General features: G+C 56.1%; 1 protein-coding gene across 1 annotated transcript in view; it reads right to left on the bottom strand.

Moving 5' to 3' along the window:
- HS3ST4 (heparan sulfate-glucosamine 3-sulfotransferase 4) overlaps positions 1–10,458 on the bottom strand; it is a 56,126-nt gene extending 45,668 nt beyond the window's left edge. Inside the window, exon 1 of the mRNA XM_064726171.1 lies at positions 9,618–10,458. Coding sequence (XP_064582241.1) covers positions 9,618–10,240 — 623 coding nt within the window. The 5' untranslated portion in view covers positions 10,241–10,458. The remainder of the gene's footprint in view (positions 1–9,617) is intronic.
- Positions 10,459–21,512: the final 11,054 nt, after the last annotated feature.

Here is a 21,512-nt window from a genome sequence, read left to right as displayed (position 1 = left end):
CAGCTCTATTTCCGAAGTTCAATCAGTTAACCTAGGAGAGCAATAACTTCTCTACAATGAGTAACAGTGCAGAATAATATTTAGATAGAGATAAACCCTTTTTGCATAGGAAATTGCATTATGATTTGCTGGGTCTATGATATTCTCAGCAAGATGCTTTAGTTTACCAATGAAGTTGTTGCCTCAGGCATTTTTCCAGTGTTTCGATTTTTTGGGGAGGGTCTAGATGATTTTGAGCTGAGTAAACCTTACCACTCCAGATCCCAGCGTGTGCAGCAGACCCAGCAACAGAGCTGCTGCAGCCTCTTCCCCACACTGGCAGCACAGGATGAGCAGCCAGACAGCAGCTGCCCCATCTCAGGGCTGTGCATCCTCAGTCTCTGCCCTCCTGCCCCATCTCAGGGCTGTGCATCCTCCATCTCTGCCCTCCTGCCCCATCTCAGGGCTCTGCATCCTCAGTCTCTGCCCTCCTGCCCCATCTCAGGGCTGTGCATCCTCAATCTCTGCCCTCCTGCCCCATCTCAGGGCTGTGCATCCTCAATCTCTGCCCTCCTGCCCCATCTCAGGGCTGTGCACCCCTCCATCTCTGCCCTCCTGCCCCATCTCAGGGCTGTGCATCCTCAGTCTCTGCCCTCCTGCCCCTCCTGCTCCTGCCTTTCTGTGCAGGGTGAGCAGCTCATGTAGAGGAGGCAGAGCCCTTTGCTAGGTACCCAGAGCTCTTTCCGTATGTACCGGTGCTCCTCAGTGCATCCTCTGGCTCCGCAAGCTCCAGTGCCACAGAGCATGAAGCAGAGGTGGTGATTGGTAATTCAGGAATTAAAAGGGTACAAATAAAGAGCCCTAAAATGAGCTTGAAGGTTGTGAGTGCTGACAGTGCACTGTGGGATCGATGCTGGTGCTCCCTGGGGAGCAGACCAAGGAGGGATGAACCAACAGCCACTTAAAGACCTCCAGCAGCAACGACTCCAGGATCCATAGGTCTGCCACCAGCATCTCTTGAGTCAGCACTTGGGATGGAAAACGGTCGGTTTGCTGTTGAACAAGCAGGACCAGGGCCGAGCAATTGACAGTTTGTCACCTGCACCGGTGAGGCAGCACCTTCCACCCAGGGCTGAGCTGGGAGGAGACCCCTTCCCACATGTCTGGGGCCCAGGGGGGGCAGCAGCTGAGCCTCCGGGGCACACCTGGGGGAGCCTAAAGGGGCTGGGGCTGGTGCACGGCCCATGCTGGCTGGCACAGGCTGGGTGGGTCTGCTCAGCCTGGCTGCATGGGGGCAGCGCCCGCTGGGGCTGTGCCATGCCCAGCTCCGGCTGTGGGGCTGTGAGCTGTGCCATGCCCACCTCCTGCTGGCACTGTGCCATGCCCAGCTCCTGCTGGCACTGTGCCATGCCCAGCTCCCGATGGGGCTGTGCCATGCCCACCTCCTGCTGGCACTGTGCCATGCCCAGCTCCTGTTCTGGGGCTGTGCCATGCCCACCTCCTGCTGGCACTGTGCCATGCCCAGCTCCGGCTGTGGGGCTGTGCCATGCCCACCTCCTGCTGGCACTGTGCCATGCCCAGCTCCCGCTGTGGGGCTGTGCCATGCCCAGCTCCGGCTGTGGGGCTGTGAGCTGTGCCATGCCCACCTCCTGCTGGCACTGTGCCATGCCCAGCTCCTGTTCTGGGGCTGTGCCATGCCCAGCTCCCGCTGTGGGGCTGTGAGCTGTGCAATGCCCACCTCCTGCTGGTGCTGTGCCATGCCCAGCTCCTGCTCTGGGGCTGTGCCATGCCCAGCTCCTGCTCTGGTGCACGGCCCATGCTGGCTGGCACAGACACTGGGCTGAGCAGTGACTCAGCCTGGCTGGATGGGGGCAGCTCCTGCTGGGGCTGTGCAATCCTCAGCTCCTGCTGTGGGGCTGTGCAATCCAGCCGTGGTTTAACACCCAGGCCTGATGCTGACGTTGGCTTCCCACGAGCGTGCTCACGGCTCAGCTTAATTATATGAGTGTCCATCAAGAGCAAATACAGAGAGGGCAGAGCTGGGGCTGAAATAAAGTCATTTGCAGATGTGGATGAGCACTAATACTAAATATATTAGTGTACACATCTCAATGCAAGATGAAAGGAAATACACTCTAAAACAAAGGAGAACTGCAGATCTGGGCTATCACAGCAGCGCTGCTCTGCTCGCATCCAAAATAATTACTGCTAATAAAGGAGGGGGCCAAGTCCGGTCCAGCCTGGCTCTGAAGGGAATGGAAATCAGATTTTGGCTTGAAATGTGTTATAGCAATCTCTGTAATACAAAATAAAGTCTGGCAGATGGAGTTATTTTTATCCAGAGCTAGTTCTGTTTAGTAGGTCGGTGGCTATAACTGATGTCCCTTTGCTATTTCCTCTTCCCCCAGGTCCCCCTGCCTCAGTTTCTCCAGGCACTGACAAGATTGGAGCAGACAACTCCAGTATATTTTGGGAGGATCCTACTTAGCTGTAAAAATCAATTGTGAATTTTGCATCCACCCCCAGCATTTGGCCTGTTTATATTGCCAAATATATTCTGTAAAGAAGTACCGTACTTCACAGGAGAGCTTGTCAAGGTAAATACCTTAATTTACATAAAATGTGACTAGCAATTGAAATGTTAAAGCCATAAAGAGCAAGTTTATGATCCATCCTTGATGCCTGGATGTATAATATGACAAGGGGGGAAACACTGTGCCTTGCAACATTTACTAAATTGGTGTTTTAACACTGGGGAGGGAAATGGGAGACTTTGGAAAAAAAGGTTGGAGGGTTTTTCTGAGGGCTGTTTTTTGGCTTTTTTCTTCTCTCTTTTCATAAGTGTGAATTTTTCCCCAGCCTTCTACAGCTAGGTTTCAAGACTCTCCTTCAGTTTGGAAGCTGCAGCTGCCTAACTAACAAATGGGGGAGCAGTGCCCGAGTGCCATCGTGGAGCAGAGTCTGAGCTCGGCCATGCCAGGGAGAGCAGCTCAGGGCCCATCCTGCCACTCGCCCGTGCTCCTGACAGACACCTGTGGTCTAAACAGGAATTTCTCACTGCGATTGAACAGACTCTTGCAATTCTGGGGCTCCTTTAAACTTCTTTAAATATAGGGGAAACCAATTTAAACCTCATACAACCCTAAATGATACTTATTTAAAAGGGGATTAAAAGCCTAAAATGAGCTCCTGCTCACATGCACACAGCAGTGAAATTACAGGATCCACACTGGATGCTCTGGAAAGTTTGATCATGGAGGTTCCTCGCCTGGACTCCATACAAATGTTTCAGCCATTCATTCATGCTCATACCCTCACACCCTTCACAATTCATTGAAACCCTTCAAGCAAAAATCATTTGAAAGAAATTACCTCTGTGTATCACCGTCTGAGCAGTGAGAAATGTCCCACATGAACCAGCCCAGCCCCCAAAGCAATAAAATTTCTGCTGAAGTGCATGAAATAATGACTCAGAGAAAAGGAGTCCCCATGAAAAGAAGAGGCAAAAGAAACCCATGGAAAGAAAAAGACTCTGACCTTTGTCGATACAAGGTGTCACAAATTTGTGTTGGAATTTTGACTTTGAAAATCTAAAGCCTTGCCTATAAAGTTCTTTGAGAAGCTGCTGTTCCTTCTCTGGCAGTCCGGGCCTGGCGCAGAGCAGAGTGAGCCTTGCCAGCCAGGGAGCCAGCAGGGCTCAGGTGCATCGTTTAAACCACGGAATGGTTTAAGTGACCACCCAGCACTCCCCTCTTGCTTCTCCAAGGGGCTGCTTTTCCCCAGGCCTGTTTCTGAGTTTTCTGTAACTCTACATGCACGAGCAGTAGTGCGCTCACAAAGAGAGCGAAGCTCACAAATTTTGACATCCCAGACAACACAAACCATTAGCACCAAAGCACCAGCCTGGTTACAAAGTGGGTAATTGAGCAAAATCCTAGAGAAAGGATGTTCTTGAGACTGCAGTGCCACAGTTCAATGATTTTGGGCTGGTGACACGTGCTGGTTGGTTTCCCACGTGCTCCAAGGGATGTTCCCAGTCCATGGCAGAGGCACCCCAGCACGCGTGGCTGGTGTGCTGAGCCCTGTGCCCACAGCCCTCCAGGAGAGCGGTGTGCTGCTCCCGGCTCCTCACACACCCTGGGACCAGAGTGGCAGCAGGGCAGGGCCTGGTGGGATGTCACCCTGGCCACCCCATCCCACCCATCTGAGGGAACGGGGCCGGCACCTCCGTGCCAGGCAGAGGGGGCAGTGCCCGGGGGCTGCGAGGGCACAGAGAGCACCCTGTGCCTCCCCCCTGCTCCAGCTTTCTCTCAGCGCCCTGCGCTCACTGTCACCCACAAACACGCTCCCCATGGAGGGACAAGCCCTGCAGGAGCTGGGGCTCCAGAGCCCTCCTGGCAGCGCTGGCCCTGGCACTTCTCTCACTCTCTTTGCAGGAAGAGCCAGAGCAGCACACAGGGGCTGCAGGTGCTGAGAGCAGCTGCCATTCCCATGGCTACAACTGAGCAGCACGTGGATAACCACCATCAGGTGATAAAACACTGCAAATAGACACAATTCATTCCTTCACCCCATCGCTTGAGCTAAAGCAGAGCAGAAAGGAGGGAGACAACTGCTGCCCAGGAAGGGTGCAGGGGGGTTCCGTGGCACAGCACACAAGGCAGGGCAGAGCCAGCAGACCCTGAGCTCTGGCACACAGCAGATTCACTGCAGTAGCTGCAGGATGCAGAAGGAAATCCATGCCTGCTGCTGGAGCGGCCTCTCATCAGTCCCCAGATGGGTGAAAGCGGGAGCCAGCCAGCACAAAGCCTGACCCCTGCTCGCAGTCCCCAGCCCAGAGCTGACCCCGATGTCGGCAAAGTCCAATACGCTGGGTCCACAGAGGAGAGAGGCAGCTGAGTCACTACATTTCAGCAAAACCAACTCACAGCAGGGCCCAGAAACAAAATCAATACACTTTCCCTAAGTTACCAGAAGTGCAGTGGGTACAGCACTCTGGGAAGGCCTTTTGCAGAGAAACACAGCAGTTCCCAGGCTCTGCAGCTGTGCCTGTGGGCAAGAGCAGACCCCAATCCATCCTTCCATTGTAGGTGTTCCCACAGTGCCGCCAGCACAGGCTCGCAGCGCTGATGGAAAGGGTTTGATTTCCTGAATGCCCTGAGCTGATCAGAGCAGCACAGGCATTAGCCAGCAACACAATTACAGCTCACAGCGAGGTACAGCTCACAGCTGTGAGGTGACACTGTGTGGGATGAGGCTGAAATGGCCCCAGGCTATTGCTGCCCAGCAGCTGGTAGGGGACGCTGGAGGAGGGTCCCTGCACACATCCCTGGACACGATTCCTGCCAGCAGCCATGGCAGCAAAAGCCAAGGCTGGATCGTCCCTGGGCATGCAGGGCTGGCCCCACTGCCCCAGCACAGGAAGGAGGGTGAGATGGCCCGTGGGGAGCAGAGACCCTGGCACAAATAGCAACACACAACAGCCACCTGCCCGCACAGACCAACGCAGCATCCCCGGGACGGGACTGGCAGTGCCCGCTCCGAGCCACGGCCCGCGGCTGCAGGAGCTGCTCACCCTGAGCACGTGCCTTTTGCTGAGGAAAGAGCTCCTGCCATGGCATTATTCATTATTTGTATGAGGCCAGCAGCTCACCAAATAACACGCAGGCCTGACTGCTCGGGAGAACACTCCAAAAACCCAGACAAGCAGTGCAAATAGCATCAGACATGCAAGCCACTCCACTCCTGCCATGGTGACTGCTCCTGCAGCGGGGCCACTCCACGCACACAGCTACACCCGTCCAAGCACTCAGCACTGGAGACCAGGCAGCGAGGGGAATGCGATCTAATCACAGATATTGCTGCAGCCTCTCCATGAGGGCTCCACTGAGGAGGAAGCAAGGAGTAAAGCAATGTGCGTGTACACACAGCATTTAACTCTTCCAACCAGCAAACCTTAACATTCAATTTCAACTCACCACTATCAGGTGTCCTTTTTGTGTTATGGAAATTATATTCGTGTTAAAACCACAAGTTTGTTTTCAAAATATTGTTACAAATCCCCAGTTTTTCTGCTAAAGGTAGGATGTCAAGATAGCCTTGAGAGGGAAATGTGACAGAACTGAATCCCCTCACCGTGCTGAGCCTGCAGACAGCTGGGGATGGTGGCTGGGAGCACTGGGCTGTTCCACTCAGCTCACAAAACCTCAAGGGTGCCCAGGTGGTGAGGTCTCCTGTGCTGGTCATTTGCACCAGCAGAAAGACACAACTAAAGCCCTCCCCATGGCTTGGAGCTCCCACTCCCTCCACACAGCCACCTGAGCATCTCTCTTCCAAAACCCCCAGGGCAGTCACCAGGAGCATCTGAGCACCCCGAGGCACTGGATCTGCACAGTGAACCCGCAGGCGCAGGGCAGCGTGGCCACTGGTCCTGCAGGCAGGGTCACCTCCCCTCCTCCCCAGTGACACAGAGCCCCGGCCCCACAGCCCTGCACACCCCTGCCCCCTCTGAGACTGACCCGAGGCCCCCGGCACCACGAGGACACAAACCTGCCCGGGTGTGGGACACTGCAGGCAGCCTGCAGCTCCCACCATGCACAACATCCCCACACAACCGTGTGCCCTTGATCCACGCGCAGGCAGGGAACTCAGACATGTCCCAAATGCTGTGCCGGCGCTTGTAATGAGCATTTATGGATGTAATCTCCATTGCCTGGTCTCAGAGGCCTCTGTGTCATTCTGCCATCCTTTCTGTGCTCTGAGAAAGGCTCTCAGTGCTTTCCCAAGCGCAGGATAGCTCAGGGCAGAGCTCCTGGCGCAGGCCATGCCCACTGAGGCATGAGCATCACACTGGAGAGAGCAAATGCCCACGGTGCAGCCTGGCCGTGGGGGACACGTGGAGATCACTGTGCCTGAGCACGGGAGGGAGCAGGGGGACACTTGGACACTGGCTACAAACCAGCAGCAGCTCCTGCAGGAAAGCTGGCATATCCTGCGGAGGGACGGAGCAGGTTAAAGACAACGGCTTACAAAGGAACAGCAGAGGAAGCCTGGATCTCGTTTAAGGAAAGCTGTACCATGGAACTTGTCCTTCAGACAGCCCAGCATTAGGATGGACAGAACCATAAACTGCAGCCACACAAACAACCCTGGCAGCATGACAGAAACTAACCAAAACTAATCTTGGCCCAGTTTGCACCAGTTCGTGTGTGGAAAGACCTCTGTTTGCAGTTGCCACATGAACTGAGCTAAAGAGATCAGAGACATACAAACCTTCAGCTTTCCCTACAGGTTGCCAGCAAAAAGCAGAGCAGGCAGTGTGGAACTGCCATCCTGCATGGCACCTGTCCCCAGCAGCACAGACTGGCACCCCCTGGCCCAGTGCCTGCAGCAGCCCCAGCCACTGAGAGAGATCCTGGACCACACATCCAGAGCGTTTAGGGCTTTTCAGTCTCAAGGCAGCAAAGACACAGGTGATGCAGCATGGAGCACACACAAAGAAATGGCAAAGCCCTGGCGCCGTCTCCATTTTACAGGAGAAACCAAGGTGGAGAAGGCATTTCCCTTTCCTCCAGCCCTCAAGGCTGGCAGATGATCTGGTGACTGAACAACTAAGCAAGGAACCCTGAAGGTCTGCCATTCCCTTTTTTCACTGTGTAAGAAAAAATCTGACCGTGTTAAAAGCTCACAGTGTGTAATGCAGAAGTCACCATAAGGAGGTGACTTCAATAGTTGCTTCTTTGCTTAAAAAAAATTGACATTTCTGTGGACAGGAAAAAGATCTCTAATTACTCTACCTGGGGCACAGCTATGAGCTGTCAGCCTCCCTAGTGCACTCAGTCAGGTAATCTCAGAGGTCAGGAAGAAGCAGCTGCTGGGATGGACGGTGAGCTTTCCCCATTCTGCTCTCGGTCTGTGTTTGTGTGACACTAAAAGCCAGCCCATGAGACAGCCTGGCACCAGTACAGCCCCAGGGCAGCTGTGGCTGCTGCTGAGGCTCAGAGCACCAGCAATGTCCTGCCCTGCAGGGCTGGGCACTCCTGAGGGAGGGGAGAAGCACCGGTTTGCGTTGGGCAGGTGTGAAGGTACCTGCAGGCCAGGCAGGCAGGGCTGACACGGCGCGGAGCACCAGCCATCCCTTACCCATCCCACAGAGCTGCAGGGCTTGAAATGAGCAGCACAGCCCAGAGAGCTGCTGCAGGGATAGAAAATACCACACTGCATTCTGCAAATGGAAACCTGTGTGTGCCTCTTACTCCACGAGAGGAGCTACACCCACTCACTAGCCCTTTTCTAGTAGCATAACTTTAAAGATGAAAAAGCAACTGCTCATCATATTCAGTGCTTGATCTTCTTCTGCCTGTTTTAAATGAAACCAAACTTTTTTTATGTGCCACTTTCTATCCTCTTCTAGCCAGTTTTCTAAACTTACTTTGCAAGGTTAAGCCTTTCCTCCAAGAAAATTAAATACAACAAAATACTGTGTCTGAAATTATATCTACAAACACGATAACTATATCCAGTCCTTTAGTTCTTCCCCCCATCAGAGCAGCAAACCAAAAACACTCTCAGGGACACCCTCACTTTCTCAGTGCTGGTGTCCACTTTCATGAAATCCCTCCAGACAATCCCACAGCATTTCACCACAGCCAAGCAGATGCCACACCAAGTGTTACGAAGACTTTCCTTCCACAATGCCCACAGAAGACTGCCTGGAGTTTCTCACCTTTAAACACCCCTGATACGCAGACCATGTACTTTATTTTAATAACGAGGGACCAGATAATCCAGGCAGTAACTTCCCTGCCGCCTCTCATTTTTAGCTTCGTTTGCAGAGCAACTAAGAAGCTGCCATACTAGCCACAACAAGAATTTCACCAGCTCAGCCACAGACCACTTTTTACCAAGAACCAGCATGGTTTGCTTTGAACCATGAACTACAGAGCTACTGGGAGTTTTTAAGTTCTACTGATGTGCTGCATTCTGCTCAGAAATTTTTAAAGAGAGAGAAAAACACTGAGCCATCACAATCCACTGATTTCCTAAACCTGTCAAGACATTTAACACTTCCTTACTGCAGTCCAGTGTTTTCTAATAACCAGGACTTTTAGCATAAAATTCCTTTAAAATGTTACCCAGAGCCACTCAGCAGTATTTAGAGACTTCTTCACAAACAGAATTAGATCTTGTCAATGGAAAAACTTCCTAACGTGGAACTTGTTGAATAAAGAGTAAACCCTATTTGTGAAGCAAAGCCTGTGCTCACATGAAGGCAGCATCCTTCAGCCCTAGCAGCACCTGGATAACTTGCGATCTTGTTTATTTCAGTAATTATTAATTACCGACCTATTTAGGCGTATTTTACACCGACTGCAGCTGAACTGCTACGGCATGCTCACGCACTCCGAGCAGCCGAGAGGGATGTTACCGGAGATTTCCTGCTTTCCCCCCAGAACAGCGCGCTTTCCGCCGCTGCCAGGCGCGGCCCCGCCGACCCGCCCGCCCCGGCCCCGCGGGGTCCCGGAGCTCGCCCCGGGGGCAGCGGGGACCCCCGGGACGGCGCCGGGGCTCCCCCCGCCCGGCACGGACACGCGTTCCCGCCGCCGCGGCCGCGGATGGCGCCGCAGCCCCCGCCTCACCTGTACCACTCCAGCCCCTTCTCGTAGTTCCTGTCGAAGAAGTGGGGCTCGGTGCCCACGGCCCGCACGTCGGGGTGCGCCCGGATGGCCTCCAGCAGCGCCCGCGTCCCGCCCTTCTTCACCCCGATGATGAGGGCTTGCGGCAGCCGCTTCTCCCCGTAGTCCGGCGTGGTGCTGCTGCTGCCGCCGCCGCGGCTGCCCGGGCTGCCGGCCCGGCTCAGCTCCTCGTCCGTGGTGCTCGACTCCTGCGGGTCCCTCTCGAAGGCTCCGCTCTGCGCCGTGATCACCTCCCCGGGGGCGAGCTGCGCCCGCAGCCAGGTGTCCGCCGCCCCTTCCCGGCTGCCGTTGGAGGCCCGCGGCGGAGCGGCCGAGGGGCCCGGGGCGCCGGCGGAGCGCGGGGCCGCCGTGGCGGGGAAGGCGGTGGGGGAGCGCGGGGCCCCGGGGGCCGCCGAGGCGGGGAGCGCGGCGGGGGAGCGCAGGGCGGCCGGGCCGGTGCCCCCCATCAGGCTGTAGCACAGGTAGGTGAGGCACAGGGAGAGGCTGCACATGCAGAGCAGCTTCCGCGCCGGGGGCCCCTTAGAGCCGCGCCCGCCCGGCACCCCCGGCTGGGCGGGGGGGGACATGGCTGCTCCCCGCTCCTCGCCCCGGGCACCGGGCGCACATGGTGTCAGCCGCCGCCCGGCCGCCCCAGCCGCATGGGGCGCCGCTGCCCGCCCGCCCCGCCGCCGCTGCCGGTGGGGGGGGGCCCCGCATGGCACGGTCGCCGCCGGCCCCCGCCGGGTACCGGGGCGCTGGGGCTCCGCGCGGCCGCGCTCCGGTGCCACCGGCTCCGCACTGTTGCCGCCCGAGTTCCTGCCGCGAAACTTTGTGCCGGGTGGGAGGCGGGAGCGCGTTCCCGGCGCGGGGAGGGCCCGGCCCGCCCCCGCCGCCGCCGCCGAGAGCGCGGGGAGCGCGCCGGGCCGGGCCGGGCGGCGGCGGCGGCGGCGCGGAGCTGCGGCCGGGGAGCACCGCGGACAGCGGTCGGGGATACCGGAGAGCCCCGGGCCGGGCAGCACCGCGGAGCCGCGGCCGGGGAGCACCGCGGACAGCGGTCGGGGATACCGGAGAGCCCCGGGCCGGGCAGCACCGCGGAGCCGCGGCCGGGGAGCCCCGAGACGCCCAGCCCGGGCAGGCCCCGCTGCCGCGGTCCCGCCGGCACACGCTGCTCGCCGCCGCCAGCCCTCGGCCGCCCCACACCGCTCCTGCCCCGTCTGCTGCCCAGACCCACCCGCCGGGCCGCACCTGCTCGGCCCCAGAAACAGGGCCGGTGTCAGCTGCACCCTACAAATCCTCCTCCTTTCCCCTGCAAAACCACCGTGCCACAGCTCCTTGGCCCCACGTTCTGCCCTGCTCCCCTCCAGCTCCCCGCAGTCTGTTCTGTCCCCAGCCCATGGCTCCTGCACAGAGCCTGCAGCTGCCAAGAGACAGATGCTCCGGGACAGCCCCACGCAGCACGGCCCGGGTGCCTTGGTTCTGGCCTTATGGGGATCTGGGACAGGTTCTCAGGGCAGCCTGCTTTCCCCTGGGATCCTGAGGAGAGGTGGCAGACCGTGGGCAGGGGCAGGCAGGAACTTGATTTGGAGCATGGAGGGTTCATATTTTGGGTGCCAGGAGCTGCACTAGTAGATGAGGCCAATTACACCCTTGCACGATGTTCTTCCAGGAACTCTGTCCCCAGCCTTGGTGGAGCAGGTTGGGGCTGACAGCCTCCCTCCTCACAGTTTTCTGGAGCAGCCATCACCTCTTTCCAGCTCCACGTTTTGTCACTTCCCACCTCCAGTTCTCAGGTTTGGCATTAGGATGTGTTTTGTGAGGGGAAGGAATGCATTATTGTCTCTCAGCTTTCTCCGTACCTCGTCTGAGGTCTCTCAGAGTTTCTCCATCATGAGTGTTGCCCTGGGATATTGGGGCATGTCACAGCCCTTGGCATCCTGCCCCACATCTTCCACCATCCCAGGCTGCTCCAGCCCCACCCAGCCTGGCCTGGAACGCTCCCAGGGATCCAAGGAGAGCCACAGATTCTCTGGGCACCTGTGCCAGGGCCTGCCCACCCTCACAGGGAACAATTCCTTCCATATCCATATATCCAATCTAACCTTGTCCTCTGTAAGTGTGAAGCCATTTCCCCTTGTGCTGCCCCTGCTCTCTTTGAGCTCCCTTTTCAGCTGACATATCTGTAGAGGCCCTTCTTGTTATTCTGTATGTCCCTGCCCAAGCTCAGCTCCAGCCTTGGCCTTCCTGCTTCCATCCCTACACACCTGGGCAGTTTCCCTGTACTTTTCCCACGATAACTCTTCCTGTTTCTACTGCCTGTGCATTTCCTTCCTCCCCTCGAGTTTGGCCAGCAGGTCCCACCACAGCCATGTCAGATTTCTGCCTTTGTTGCCCAATTTCTTGTGCCTGGGGATCATGAGCTCTTGCGCTCTATGGAAAGTGCCCTTAAAGACCTGCCAGCTCTGCTCTGCCCCTTGTCCCTGAGGGCAGTTTCCCAGGGGTCTCATTGACCAGCTCCTTGAAGAGCTGGCAGTTTGCTTTCCTAAAATTCAGAGCCCTGACTTTATTCTTCACCTGACCTAAATCCCTCAGGACTGCCAGCTCCACAGAGCAATGCACCTTCGGGCTCCCAGCTACGCTCGGTCTCATTGCAAAAGCAACATTTGGAAAAAGTGAGTGCCAATGTTAGGTAGCTACCCAGAGCTGAGAAATGTACTCATATAAAAAGGAGGAAAAGCACCAATGTTTCCCATAATGAACAAAAGCTCAATGCTGCTCTCAGCTGGACATGTGTTCTCCCTGTGTAGCTCCAGTTCCAATGGAGATAATTCCTTCATAATATATTTTTTATGGCACACATGAGACCTCTGAAATGCAGTGTCTTGTGTCCCGTAAATCATTTTCTGTAACTCGTGGATTCCTTTCCAGCTGCATTACAGTAATGTGAGCGTTTGGGGACTAACGGGAGCTGACAGGAGCGCAGCCTCACGTCCCTGCCCGGCGCTGCAGGAGCGGCACGGCTGCCCCAGCAGCAGCTCCTGGCCTCGGGCAGCCCCCGGGCACTGTCCTGGACTGCCCCAGCCCACAGCAGGGCTGCTGGAACTCGGAAATCAGGCCTGAACCTTGAACGAGAATGGCAGCGGGTGCAGCGTGGGTCACCCGGCAGGGCTGGGGACAGACGGACGCTCCCAGGAGGCCCTGACAGTGCAGGCTCACTTGGCTGCTCTGCTCAGCACACACACATGGCCTCTCGTGTAATTGTTCTGGCATGCATGGATTTGCCTTGAGAGAGATGAATCCTTCTCATACATGGAGATATGTCTATTCCACACTGGAGAACCCACAGAGAGCCTGCTGCTGGCAGCACAAGCCTGCTCCTGAGTTTCCCAATATCAAAAAACCTAACTCAACCCAAGCCAAAACCCAAATAGTTTTCAGTTTCAAAATTAAGATAAACCTCAAACTAGACTCTATTTAATGAAGTCACCGTGCTTTGGTCTTTCTGACACGGAGAACACACCCAAACTGCAGTGCTTAGCAGAACCCCCCAGCCTGACATCCCTGTGGCTCCAGCTCCCATGACGTGCTGCACAGGAGGCCAACAGGATTTACAGCAAACCACACAGAACACAGAGACCATTTCTTCTTGGGCACCAGCTTCCAGCCCAGAGGAAATTTTATAACCGGAATGTGAAGCCCTCTAAAACAAATGGTTCATCCTTAAATGCCTGCTGCTCCGGCTCCTGATTCATCACAGAGTGTGTATTTCTCCTGCGTGGATGTCAAACGCATCCATGAGCAGATCTGAGTGTTATCCAATGCTGGCTGGTGCTGTTCAGCCATGGATGCAATAGGAGCTGATGGAGTGTAACACTTTATTTGACAGTTCTGCTCTTAAAGGCTTCTGTATTTACCCTGCATACCTGCCTCTGCAAGGCACATCAATTAGCAACGGGAGCACTTCCAGGCAGGCAGCAGAGGCCAAGCTAGCAGGGCCAGCTGAGAATTCCCTGGGTGGGTTGGCTGGGTAGCTCACCTAGTTCATGCCCCACATTTCGGCAGGGATCAAGATCAGTTGGTTTGGACAAAGGGAAAGGAATCTGGGCAGCCATGGAGCAGCCACCCCTGGCATGCAGTTTTTTCTCAGTTCAGTCACTTGGAGTGACCTGGGCAATATGCCTGCGGTGCTCTCATCCCCACAGGGACAGCAGTGCTGGGATTTGTCCCAGGACCTTGGTTGTGGGGACATGTCAGTGAGTCGTGGTCGGCAGCTGGGGGCCCTGCCCTGCAGCAGCTGCCAGGCTCTGGCTGCACGTGCTGGTGACCAGGCTGCAGCTGGAGCATGGGTGACACTCAGGGGGCTGGGAAGGCCTTTCAGAGGCGCTGCTGCCCTGCTGCAGCTGTGCAAGGCCGAGTGGCCTGGTGATGGGGCAAGCAGAACTCCACTCCAGGGCTGAGATGACTGAGTGCTGGCAGCTCACTGCTCAGACACGGCATTTGCTGCTCCAGTGTTCTCACACCTTTGCTGCAGGAGCAGAAACTGGCAGAGGAGCGCTCCGAGGGCATCCTCAGACTGCAGAGCCCCTCTGAGGGGGCCTGGGTGTATTTGGCCAAGGGAAGGGAGCTGGAGAGCATGTCCCTGCTCTCCAAATGCACAGGCAGATGAGCACCAAGAAAGGAGGAAAATGGCCTCAGATAATAGTCTGTACTGGCACGAAACCAAAGAGGTATGAGTTGGCACAAATAACTTTTGGCTGGAAATCAGATGGTTTCTAACAGTGGGAGAAATGTTGTTCTGGAACAGATTCCTGAGAGGAGCGTTGGGGGCAAGGTATGCAATTAGTTTTAAGATTGAGTTTGAAATGGACTTTATAACATCATTGCCAGCAATTGCAGGGAAATGGGATTTGATGGCCCAAGCTGTCCCTTCTAGTTCCATGCTCCTGTTGTCATTCACAAGCACCGATCAGAGCAGGAGCCCTCTAACAGGAAAGGGCTCTCTAATCTATCAAAGGCTTAACAAGACCCATTGAGGAGAATCTGGAATTAGACTCATTTGAGTGCAATGAAAAGGGTGTATTTTAACAGGGACAATAATTTCCTTTTGTAATAATTTGTGAAGGAATATCACAGGACACTTCTCTTTGAAGGCTTTACACTGCAACTGGAATTCTTTGTGAAGAACTGGGCCCAGCTGGGAGCCAGGATGGGTCCCTGCAGGAGAGTCTCTGGCCTGAGAATCTAAGGACTAAATTCCAGAGATTATCACCTCAATTTCCTGACTTTTACAAACACTAGGAATATATTTTTCAGGAAACTTCAGAGACTAACCTCCCATAATTCCTCCTCATTATTTACTTGTCAACGGAAGCAATGAAACACCTTGAAAAGAAGTGGATTAATGCACACAGTGCTCTACATCCTTCAGGGAATGAATAAAGTTTGTAAATATATACTGAATAGCAAAAAACCAGAAAAAATGCAATGACATTTAAACTCCAGTCAAACAAGGCACTCAAGATGCTTTGCAGTGGCATTCCACTCTGTCAAACCATTTTCCCATTCATAGAAACAGCTTCAGGTTTAGAGTCATTGGTAATTCTGATGGTTGTTAGTAGCAGCTCCAGTGATCTAAACGGCCCAGTCTGGGAACCTGCATTCATTTCTTTGACCTAAAATTACAAGGGTGGAAGAAGACATCACTGGGCAAGCTGCTCAGGCACCAAACCCACTGTTTCACTGATGTGCTGTTCTCAGTTGCTATAAAAAGGAACAGCTCTTGGACTTAGAAAAATGCGTGTACCACAAATATGCTGTGGAACGTGGTTTATCCAGGGTGTAGTGCTGAAAGTGGAGCCAGAGGAAAGCCAGTCAGCCCGAGAGGTGTGTGCTAGCAGAGGTGAGCAAAGGGACACTCGCAGGTGACACAGATGGTCCCTCGGGTCCCACCAGCTCCTGAAGTTTGCCTTTGCTCACTCAAAGGTGCTCAACACCCCTGGCTCCCTCTGTCCAGCAATCAGAGCAGCTATGGCAAACACGGGGAACGCAGGAGCTTCAGAATCCTTGGTTTCTTCTGTCACTGTTGGGACAAACAAGCCCTTAGGAAAGCCAAGAAAATACTGAAACCAGGAAATTTTCCGTCCATTGTTGCACAACTGAATTACAGATCTGTTCCCTCTAAACCTCCCCTTGCAGTTCTGGGGCTCCCCCTCCTCCCCCAGCTTTTCCTTCAGCCAGCCCAGATCCCTGCGGTGCTGCGGAGCGCCAGCCTCGTCTTTCCTTGGGGGATGCAGATGGAGGCACCCAGAGGCCGTGGCACCCTGGGCCCAGCCAGCACGGCCGGGACGCGGCCCTGGCAGCGGGGCTGCACGGCTCGGCCCGACGGGATCCCGCCCAGGGGCTGCAGGCTCGGTGCGAGCCCCCGGGCAGCCCTTCCCTCACCGCCTGCAGGCTCTGTCCAACCTCCCGAGCAGCCCCATCCCTCCCTGCAGGCTCGGTGCGAGCCCCCGGGCAGCCCTTCCCTCACTGCCTGCAGGCTCTGTCCAACCTCCCGAGCAGCCCCATCCCTCCCTGCAGGCTCGGTCCGAGCCCCCGGGCAGCCCTTCCCTCACTCCCTGCAGGCTCGGGTCAGACCTGAGCAGCCCCATCCCTCCCTGCAGGCTCGGGTCAGACCTGAGCAGCCTGTTCTCTCCCTGCAGGCTCGATCCGAGCCCCTGAGCAGCCCGTTCTGTCCCTGCAGGCTCGGTCCCACCTGAGCAGCCTGCTCTGTCCCTGCAGGCTCGGTCCGAGCCCCTGAGCAGCCTGTTCTGTCCCCGCAGGCTCGGTCCCACCTGAGCAGCCCTTCCCTCACTCTCTGCAGGCTCGGTCCCCCCTGAGCAGCCTGTTCTCTCCCCGCAGCTCGGTCCCACCTGAGCAGCCCTTCCCTCACTGCCTGCAGGCTCGGGTCAGACCTGAGCAGCCCCATCCCTCCCTGCAGGCTCGGGTCAGACCTGAGCAGCCTGTTCTCTCCCTGCAGGCTCGGTGCGAGCCCCTGAGCAGCCTGTTCTGTCCCTGCAGGCTCGGTCCCACCTGAGCAGCCTGTTCTGTCCCTGCAGGCTCGGTCCGAGCCCCTGAGCAGCCTGTTCTCTCCCCGCAGGCTCGGTCCCACCTGAGCAGCCCTTCCCTCACTCTCTGCAGGCTCGGTCCCCCTGAGCAGCCTGTTCTCTCCCCGCAGGCTCGGTCCCACCTGAGCAGCCCTTCCCTCACTGCCTGCAGGCTCTGTCCAACCTCCCGAGCAGCCTGTTCTCTCCCCGCAGGCTCGGTCCGAGCCCCTGAGCAGCCTGTTCTGTCCCTGCAGGCTCGGTCCCACCTGAGCAGCCTGTTCTGTCCCTGCAGGCTCGGTGCGAGCCCCGGTGCCCTCCCGGGTGCCCCCGATATTCCCTGGGCACGGACTGGCCCCGTGGGAAGGGCACTGCAGCCCCCGCCCCGTCTGTCCGTGGGTGAGTGGCTCTATCTGCTCAGGATCAGGAGATAATCTCCCACTCTAATCTCGGTTCTTACAGAATGAGGAGCAGGGCTTGCACGGGCAGCCCTTCGCTGATTGCACAACAGGATGACATGCCAAGTCTGTGCTGAACACGGTGTTGGTTGGCTGACTCCATCCCGGGCTAAACAGTGGTGATACCCAGAAAAGGGGAAGACGGCGTCCACAGAGAAGCAGTCTCAGATTTGCAAAGTATCTGAGTGTATCATGAGGGAAACGGGGGCAGGGAGGGAGACAGAGGCCACCTGTGGTCCCAGAGTGACTTTGATCCCAGTTTCAGAAGTCACAGTGCCGGATCCCAGCCCTGATGAGGGCATGACACACAGGGCTGGCGGCTGCAGAGGCTGATGGAGGCTGGCAGAGGTGGCAGAGGCTGCAGAGGGTGCATCACACAGAGAGCAGCCCCAGCTGCGTGGCTTCAGTTTCACATCCAGGGCTGCCTCCAGGGCAGCTGTGACTCAAGCATGGCCTGTCCTGCTGCTGCCACGGACTGCACAGTTGGCTGCAGGGAGCCCATTCTGAGCCACCAGGACACATGCAGCCAGTCAGGCAAGGACAAACATATAACAGGACAGCCAGGAGACCGCCTGGCCTCCCTGCTCGCTGCCACCTGCCCCCTGTGGCTCCCAGTGCCAGTGCCCTGCTCACTCCGTGCTGGCAGAGTCCCTAAAGCGCTGGCGGAAATCCTGAAATGGCAAGAAGTGGGGCATGCCTACCAAACAGCGCAGAGCTGAGGGCCTTGGGCACAGCTCATCTGCTGCATGGCCTGCTGCCACATCAGTATCAGGAGGCTGGATTAGAAATGTTTCATCAACATATTCTGTGCTTTCTAAAATGCCCTTCACCAGCTGCGTGAGCCACTGCAGAGCTCCCTGGCTGGGCAGCTTGGCTGCCCAAGGAGATGGGCCACATGCTGCACAGCCCATGCCCTGCTGCAGGACAGGAGATGGACAGCACCTCCTGCGCTTCCTGACGGGCCAGCGAGGACGGTCTGTGCCCAGGTGCCACTGCAGGTGTGCAGCCCCCAGCCCACCTCGGGCAGCTGGCTCCCGCCCTGCTCTGAGCTGCTCATCGTGCCCTGTCGTAGCCTGCAGAGAGGGAATGGCCAGTCCAGTCTCTGCAGCCGTGTGTCCAAGGGGATTCAGCTCCCCCTGAGCACCAGCCAAGGTGCTTTTCTTCTGCCTTCCTTCTCCCTCGTGTGCCCTTCTTGGGCCATGGAGCAAAGAGAGCCGCTGCTGCCCTTTGCTGGCAACAGCCATGCCCAGCGTGAGTCCCTGTAAATCATCTGCTCTTCTCATCCCTCCCCTTCCCTGTATGGTTCCTTCTCCCTCATCACCTGCCATTCAGCCAAGCCCTGCTGATTTCAGTAATGTAATCCCTGCTTATTAGAGAGATCCTCCACCTACCTCATAATTTCTGTAGCTCTTCCGTGAGCTGCCTAATTTATCACTCTGCCTGGTAACAAGGTACCCAGTGTGCTACCACTAAGATTTATTCTTCAGAAACACCCATGCCACCTCCTTGGCAGGGCTCTGCTCTCTTGGCTCCTGAGGGACTCTTTCTTTCAGGATTTTGAATTATTTCACCTGGGATTGAGTCTGAAAGCATTCCCTGGAGATGATATTTCCCATCCCATAGCTGCCAGAGGTGGAGCAGTCCTGCTCTGGAGGACAGCACACTGAGGGATGATGAGAAGGACCAGGAAACAAAATGGGTGCTTGCCACATGTAGTTCTCTCTGATGAATCCTGCAACCTGAGCTTATCCCCTGCTGTGAGAACACAGCAAATGCATTCAGTTTGTGATCCAGTCCAGCTGCAGGAGTGAGTCCCAGGTAGAACCAACTCATGTAAAAAACATTTGGCTTCATTTGGGAGCAGAAAACTCTTGCTGTGTGCCAAGGGACTGACTGGGCAAGCTGGTGTCAGTGCATGTCAGGCCGGGGTGTTCCTTGCCGTTCCAGCCCACAGATCTGAGGGAACAGCCCCTTGTCCTCACACCACCTCCTCCCAGGGCTGTCAGGGCCGCAGCCAGGCTGCCCTTGCCCCCTGCCCTGCTGTACCTGCACCTTCCCCTGTCCCACGGGCTGGGCCCCGCAGGGCTCGGCCTCGCTGGCAGCTGTGGCAGGGCTGTGGCACACGGCAGCCACGAGCAGAGCACCCCAGCCCTCAGCACCCCTCGAGCCTCTGCTCCCCCTTCCAGCAGCTCTGGCAGGCTGGCCAGCACGGGCCAGCTCTGTCCTGGCTGCGGCACTCAGCTCCCAGCACCTCTCCAATCGCCAGCAGGCACTGTGGGGAGCTCCTGGACTGGCTCCAAACTGGAGCAGCGACCCAGAAGGAAAGGCAGATGTGTCTGCCCAGAGCTCAGGACAGGGCAGGGAAAGGACACTGTGATGGAGGTGGAAATACCTGTGCAGGGATCACTGGGCCCTTTCCCACCTGCTCTCCCTGTCCCTGTCCCATGGCTGGCCAGCACTGGGCTGGGAACATCCCCTGCCCCTTCCTTGGTTCCCCCTTTCCAGCTGTGCCTCTTTCTGCTGCAGCTGAGCAATCCAAGCACTCTTGGCCAGGTGCGGGTTTTCTTCCATGATGTGAGAAGTGATTGCCCATAAACTGGAGAGAGTCTTGGGGATGTTCAAGGAAAGGAAAAGCTGAAAGCCCTCATGATGCCAAAGAAGGGGCTCAGGGCTTGCAGTGGGGCACTGTGTGACTCAGAACCCACTGTGCAGGGCTGGAAGCAGAGGGGATGCCTGATGCTCCTGAAACAAACTTCAGCTTCACCTGAGCAGAGCTTCTGAAAACTCTGCCGTAAAGGTCAAATAGTCCTTCCCAGACCATGAGCCTTTCTTAGAAAAGAATCAACTATAGCTCTCATTATGGAAAACAGTCAAAATAATACAGCGATGCTCCCTCTGAGGGAAAATAGATAGTGCGAGTTATTCCATCTTCCCATTCAGCGATATCAGTTTAGAAAAGCGAGGCTATTTACAGAGAGCATTTTGCTTCCAGTACTTCTGAAGTAAGTGAATTCTGAATTAGTTTAAGTGCAGGATAAATCAGCGAAATAGGAACATCTTTACACTCCAATAAGATGCTATTACTCATAAGCATATTGCACTCCAGCTTGTGGGCTAAAACTACCAGTGCATGACAGGACACCAAGGGCATGAAATGCAGGGGATCCATGAAAATTAGCACAGCACCTTTGGTGTGGAGAGGTAATTTGGGATATTGATTGGTGATGATGGCAGCCCAGTGCTGAGATGCTGACCTGATCCTGTAATCCCAGATGCTCCAGACAGCCATGAAAACCCCAAAACCTCTTCCAAAAGCAATCTGTATTTCTTCAGATTTCAGATCAGAGGCTGAAGCAGGAACATGGCATTAAATGTTGTGCAGCTGTTCAGGACACTGAGGGCCCGTGACTCGTTTTCCACGTCCGTCACACTGGCAAGGAAGGAGCCCAGGCGGGAGCAGAGCCCCAGCAGGCACACGGCACACAGGGCAGTGACAGGGTGTCTGCAGCCAGTGGGACCCAGGCTGGAGCACGCTGCACGGGGTGGCAGCTGCACAGAGCTGCAAAGAAATGAGGAGCTGAGGCTGCTGAAGAGGAAAAGGGAGCATCACCACAGGAATTTTGAAGAAATATTCTTTTTTTCTTTTTTACCTCTGTGACCTCCCTGGCTGGGGCACACCTGCAGCTGGGCACAAGGAGATGGCACAGGTGGTTCCTGTGAGTGGGGACATGCCCTGCTCCCCACTGCATGGGCTGTTTGGCCTGTGGCACCACACTGGGCAGGCCCTGCTCCTGGCAGCACAGCATGGAGCTCCAGCGTTCCCAGAGTCATGGCGTAGGACACAAATAGGATGTGCACTCAGAAAGACAAACCTGGAGGGCTCCAGGGATGGCTGGACATGATGGATTGTCCCTCATGGCTGCGATCAGCTATTGAGCAAGACCTTCAGCACAGGCAGTCACTTCCAGCCCTGGGGATGTCTCTCCTTGGGCTGCAAGTTCAGGCAGAAGCTGGTCAGAGGAACGATGCTGAGCCTTCATCATCCATAGTCCCTTCAAGCATGACAATAAGAGGATGAGGAGCAGAAAGGGCTTTGCAATTTTCACCATTCCTATCCCTCCTCTCCTTGCAATGGGGAAGGAGACTGAAGTTCCTGAGGCAGTTCCCAGCACTGGGCTTGGACCCAGCCAGGTCATCACAGCACCAGATGCTGAGGCACACTGTGCTGGGATTTGCCATGGATCCCAGCTGCTTCCCCCTGCCAGGTGACCTTCCCATGGGCTGGTGTCTGGGTCCTGTACTTCCAGCTCTGCAGCAGAGGTGTC

The sequence above is a fragment of the Zonotrichia leucophrys genome, chromosome 14 (assembly GCF_028769735.1).
Source record: "Zonotrichia leucophrys gambelii isolate GWCS_2022_RI chromosome 14, RI_Zleu_2.0, whole genome shotgun sequence".
Taxonomy (NCBI): domain Eukaryota; kingdom Metazoa; phylum Chordata; class Aves; order Passeriformes; family Passerellidae; genus Zonotrichia; species Zonotrichia leucophrys.
The sequence above is the reverse complement of the archived record's forward strand: the minus strand, read 5'-3'. Positions and strand labels throughout refer to the sequence as shown.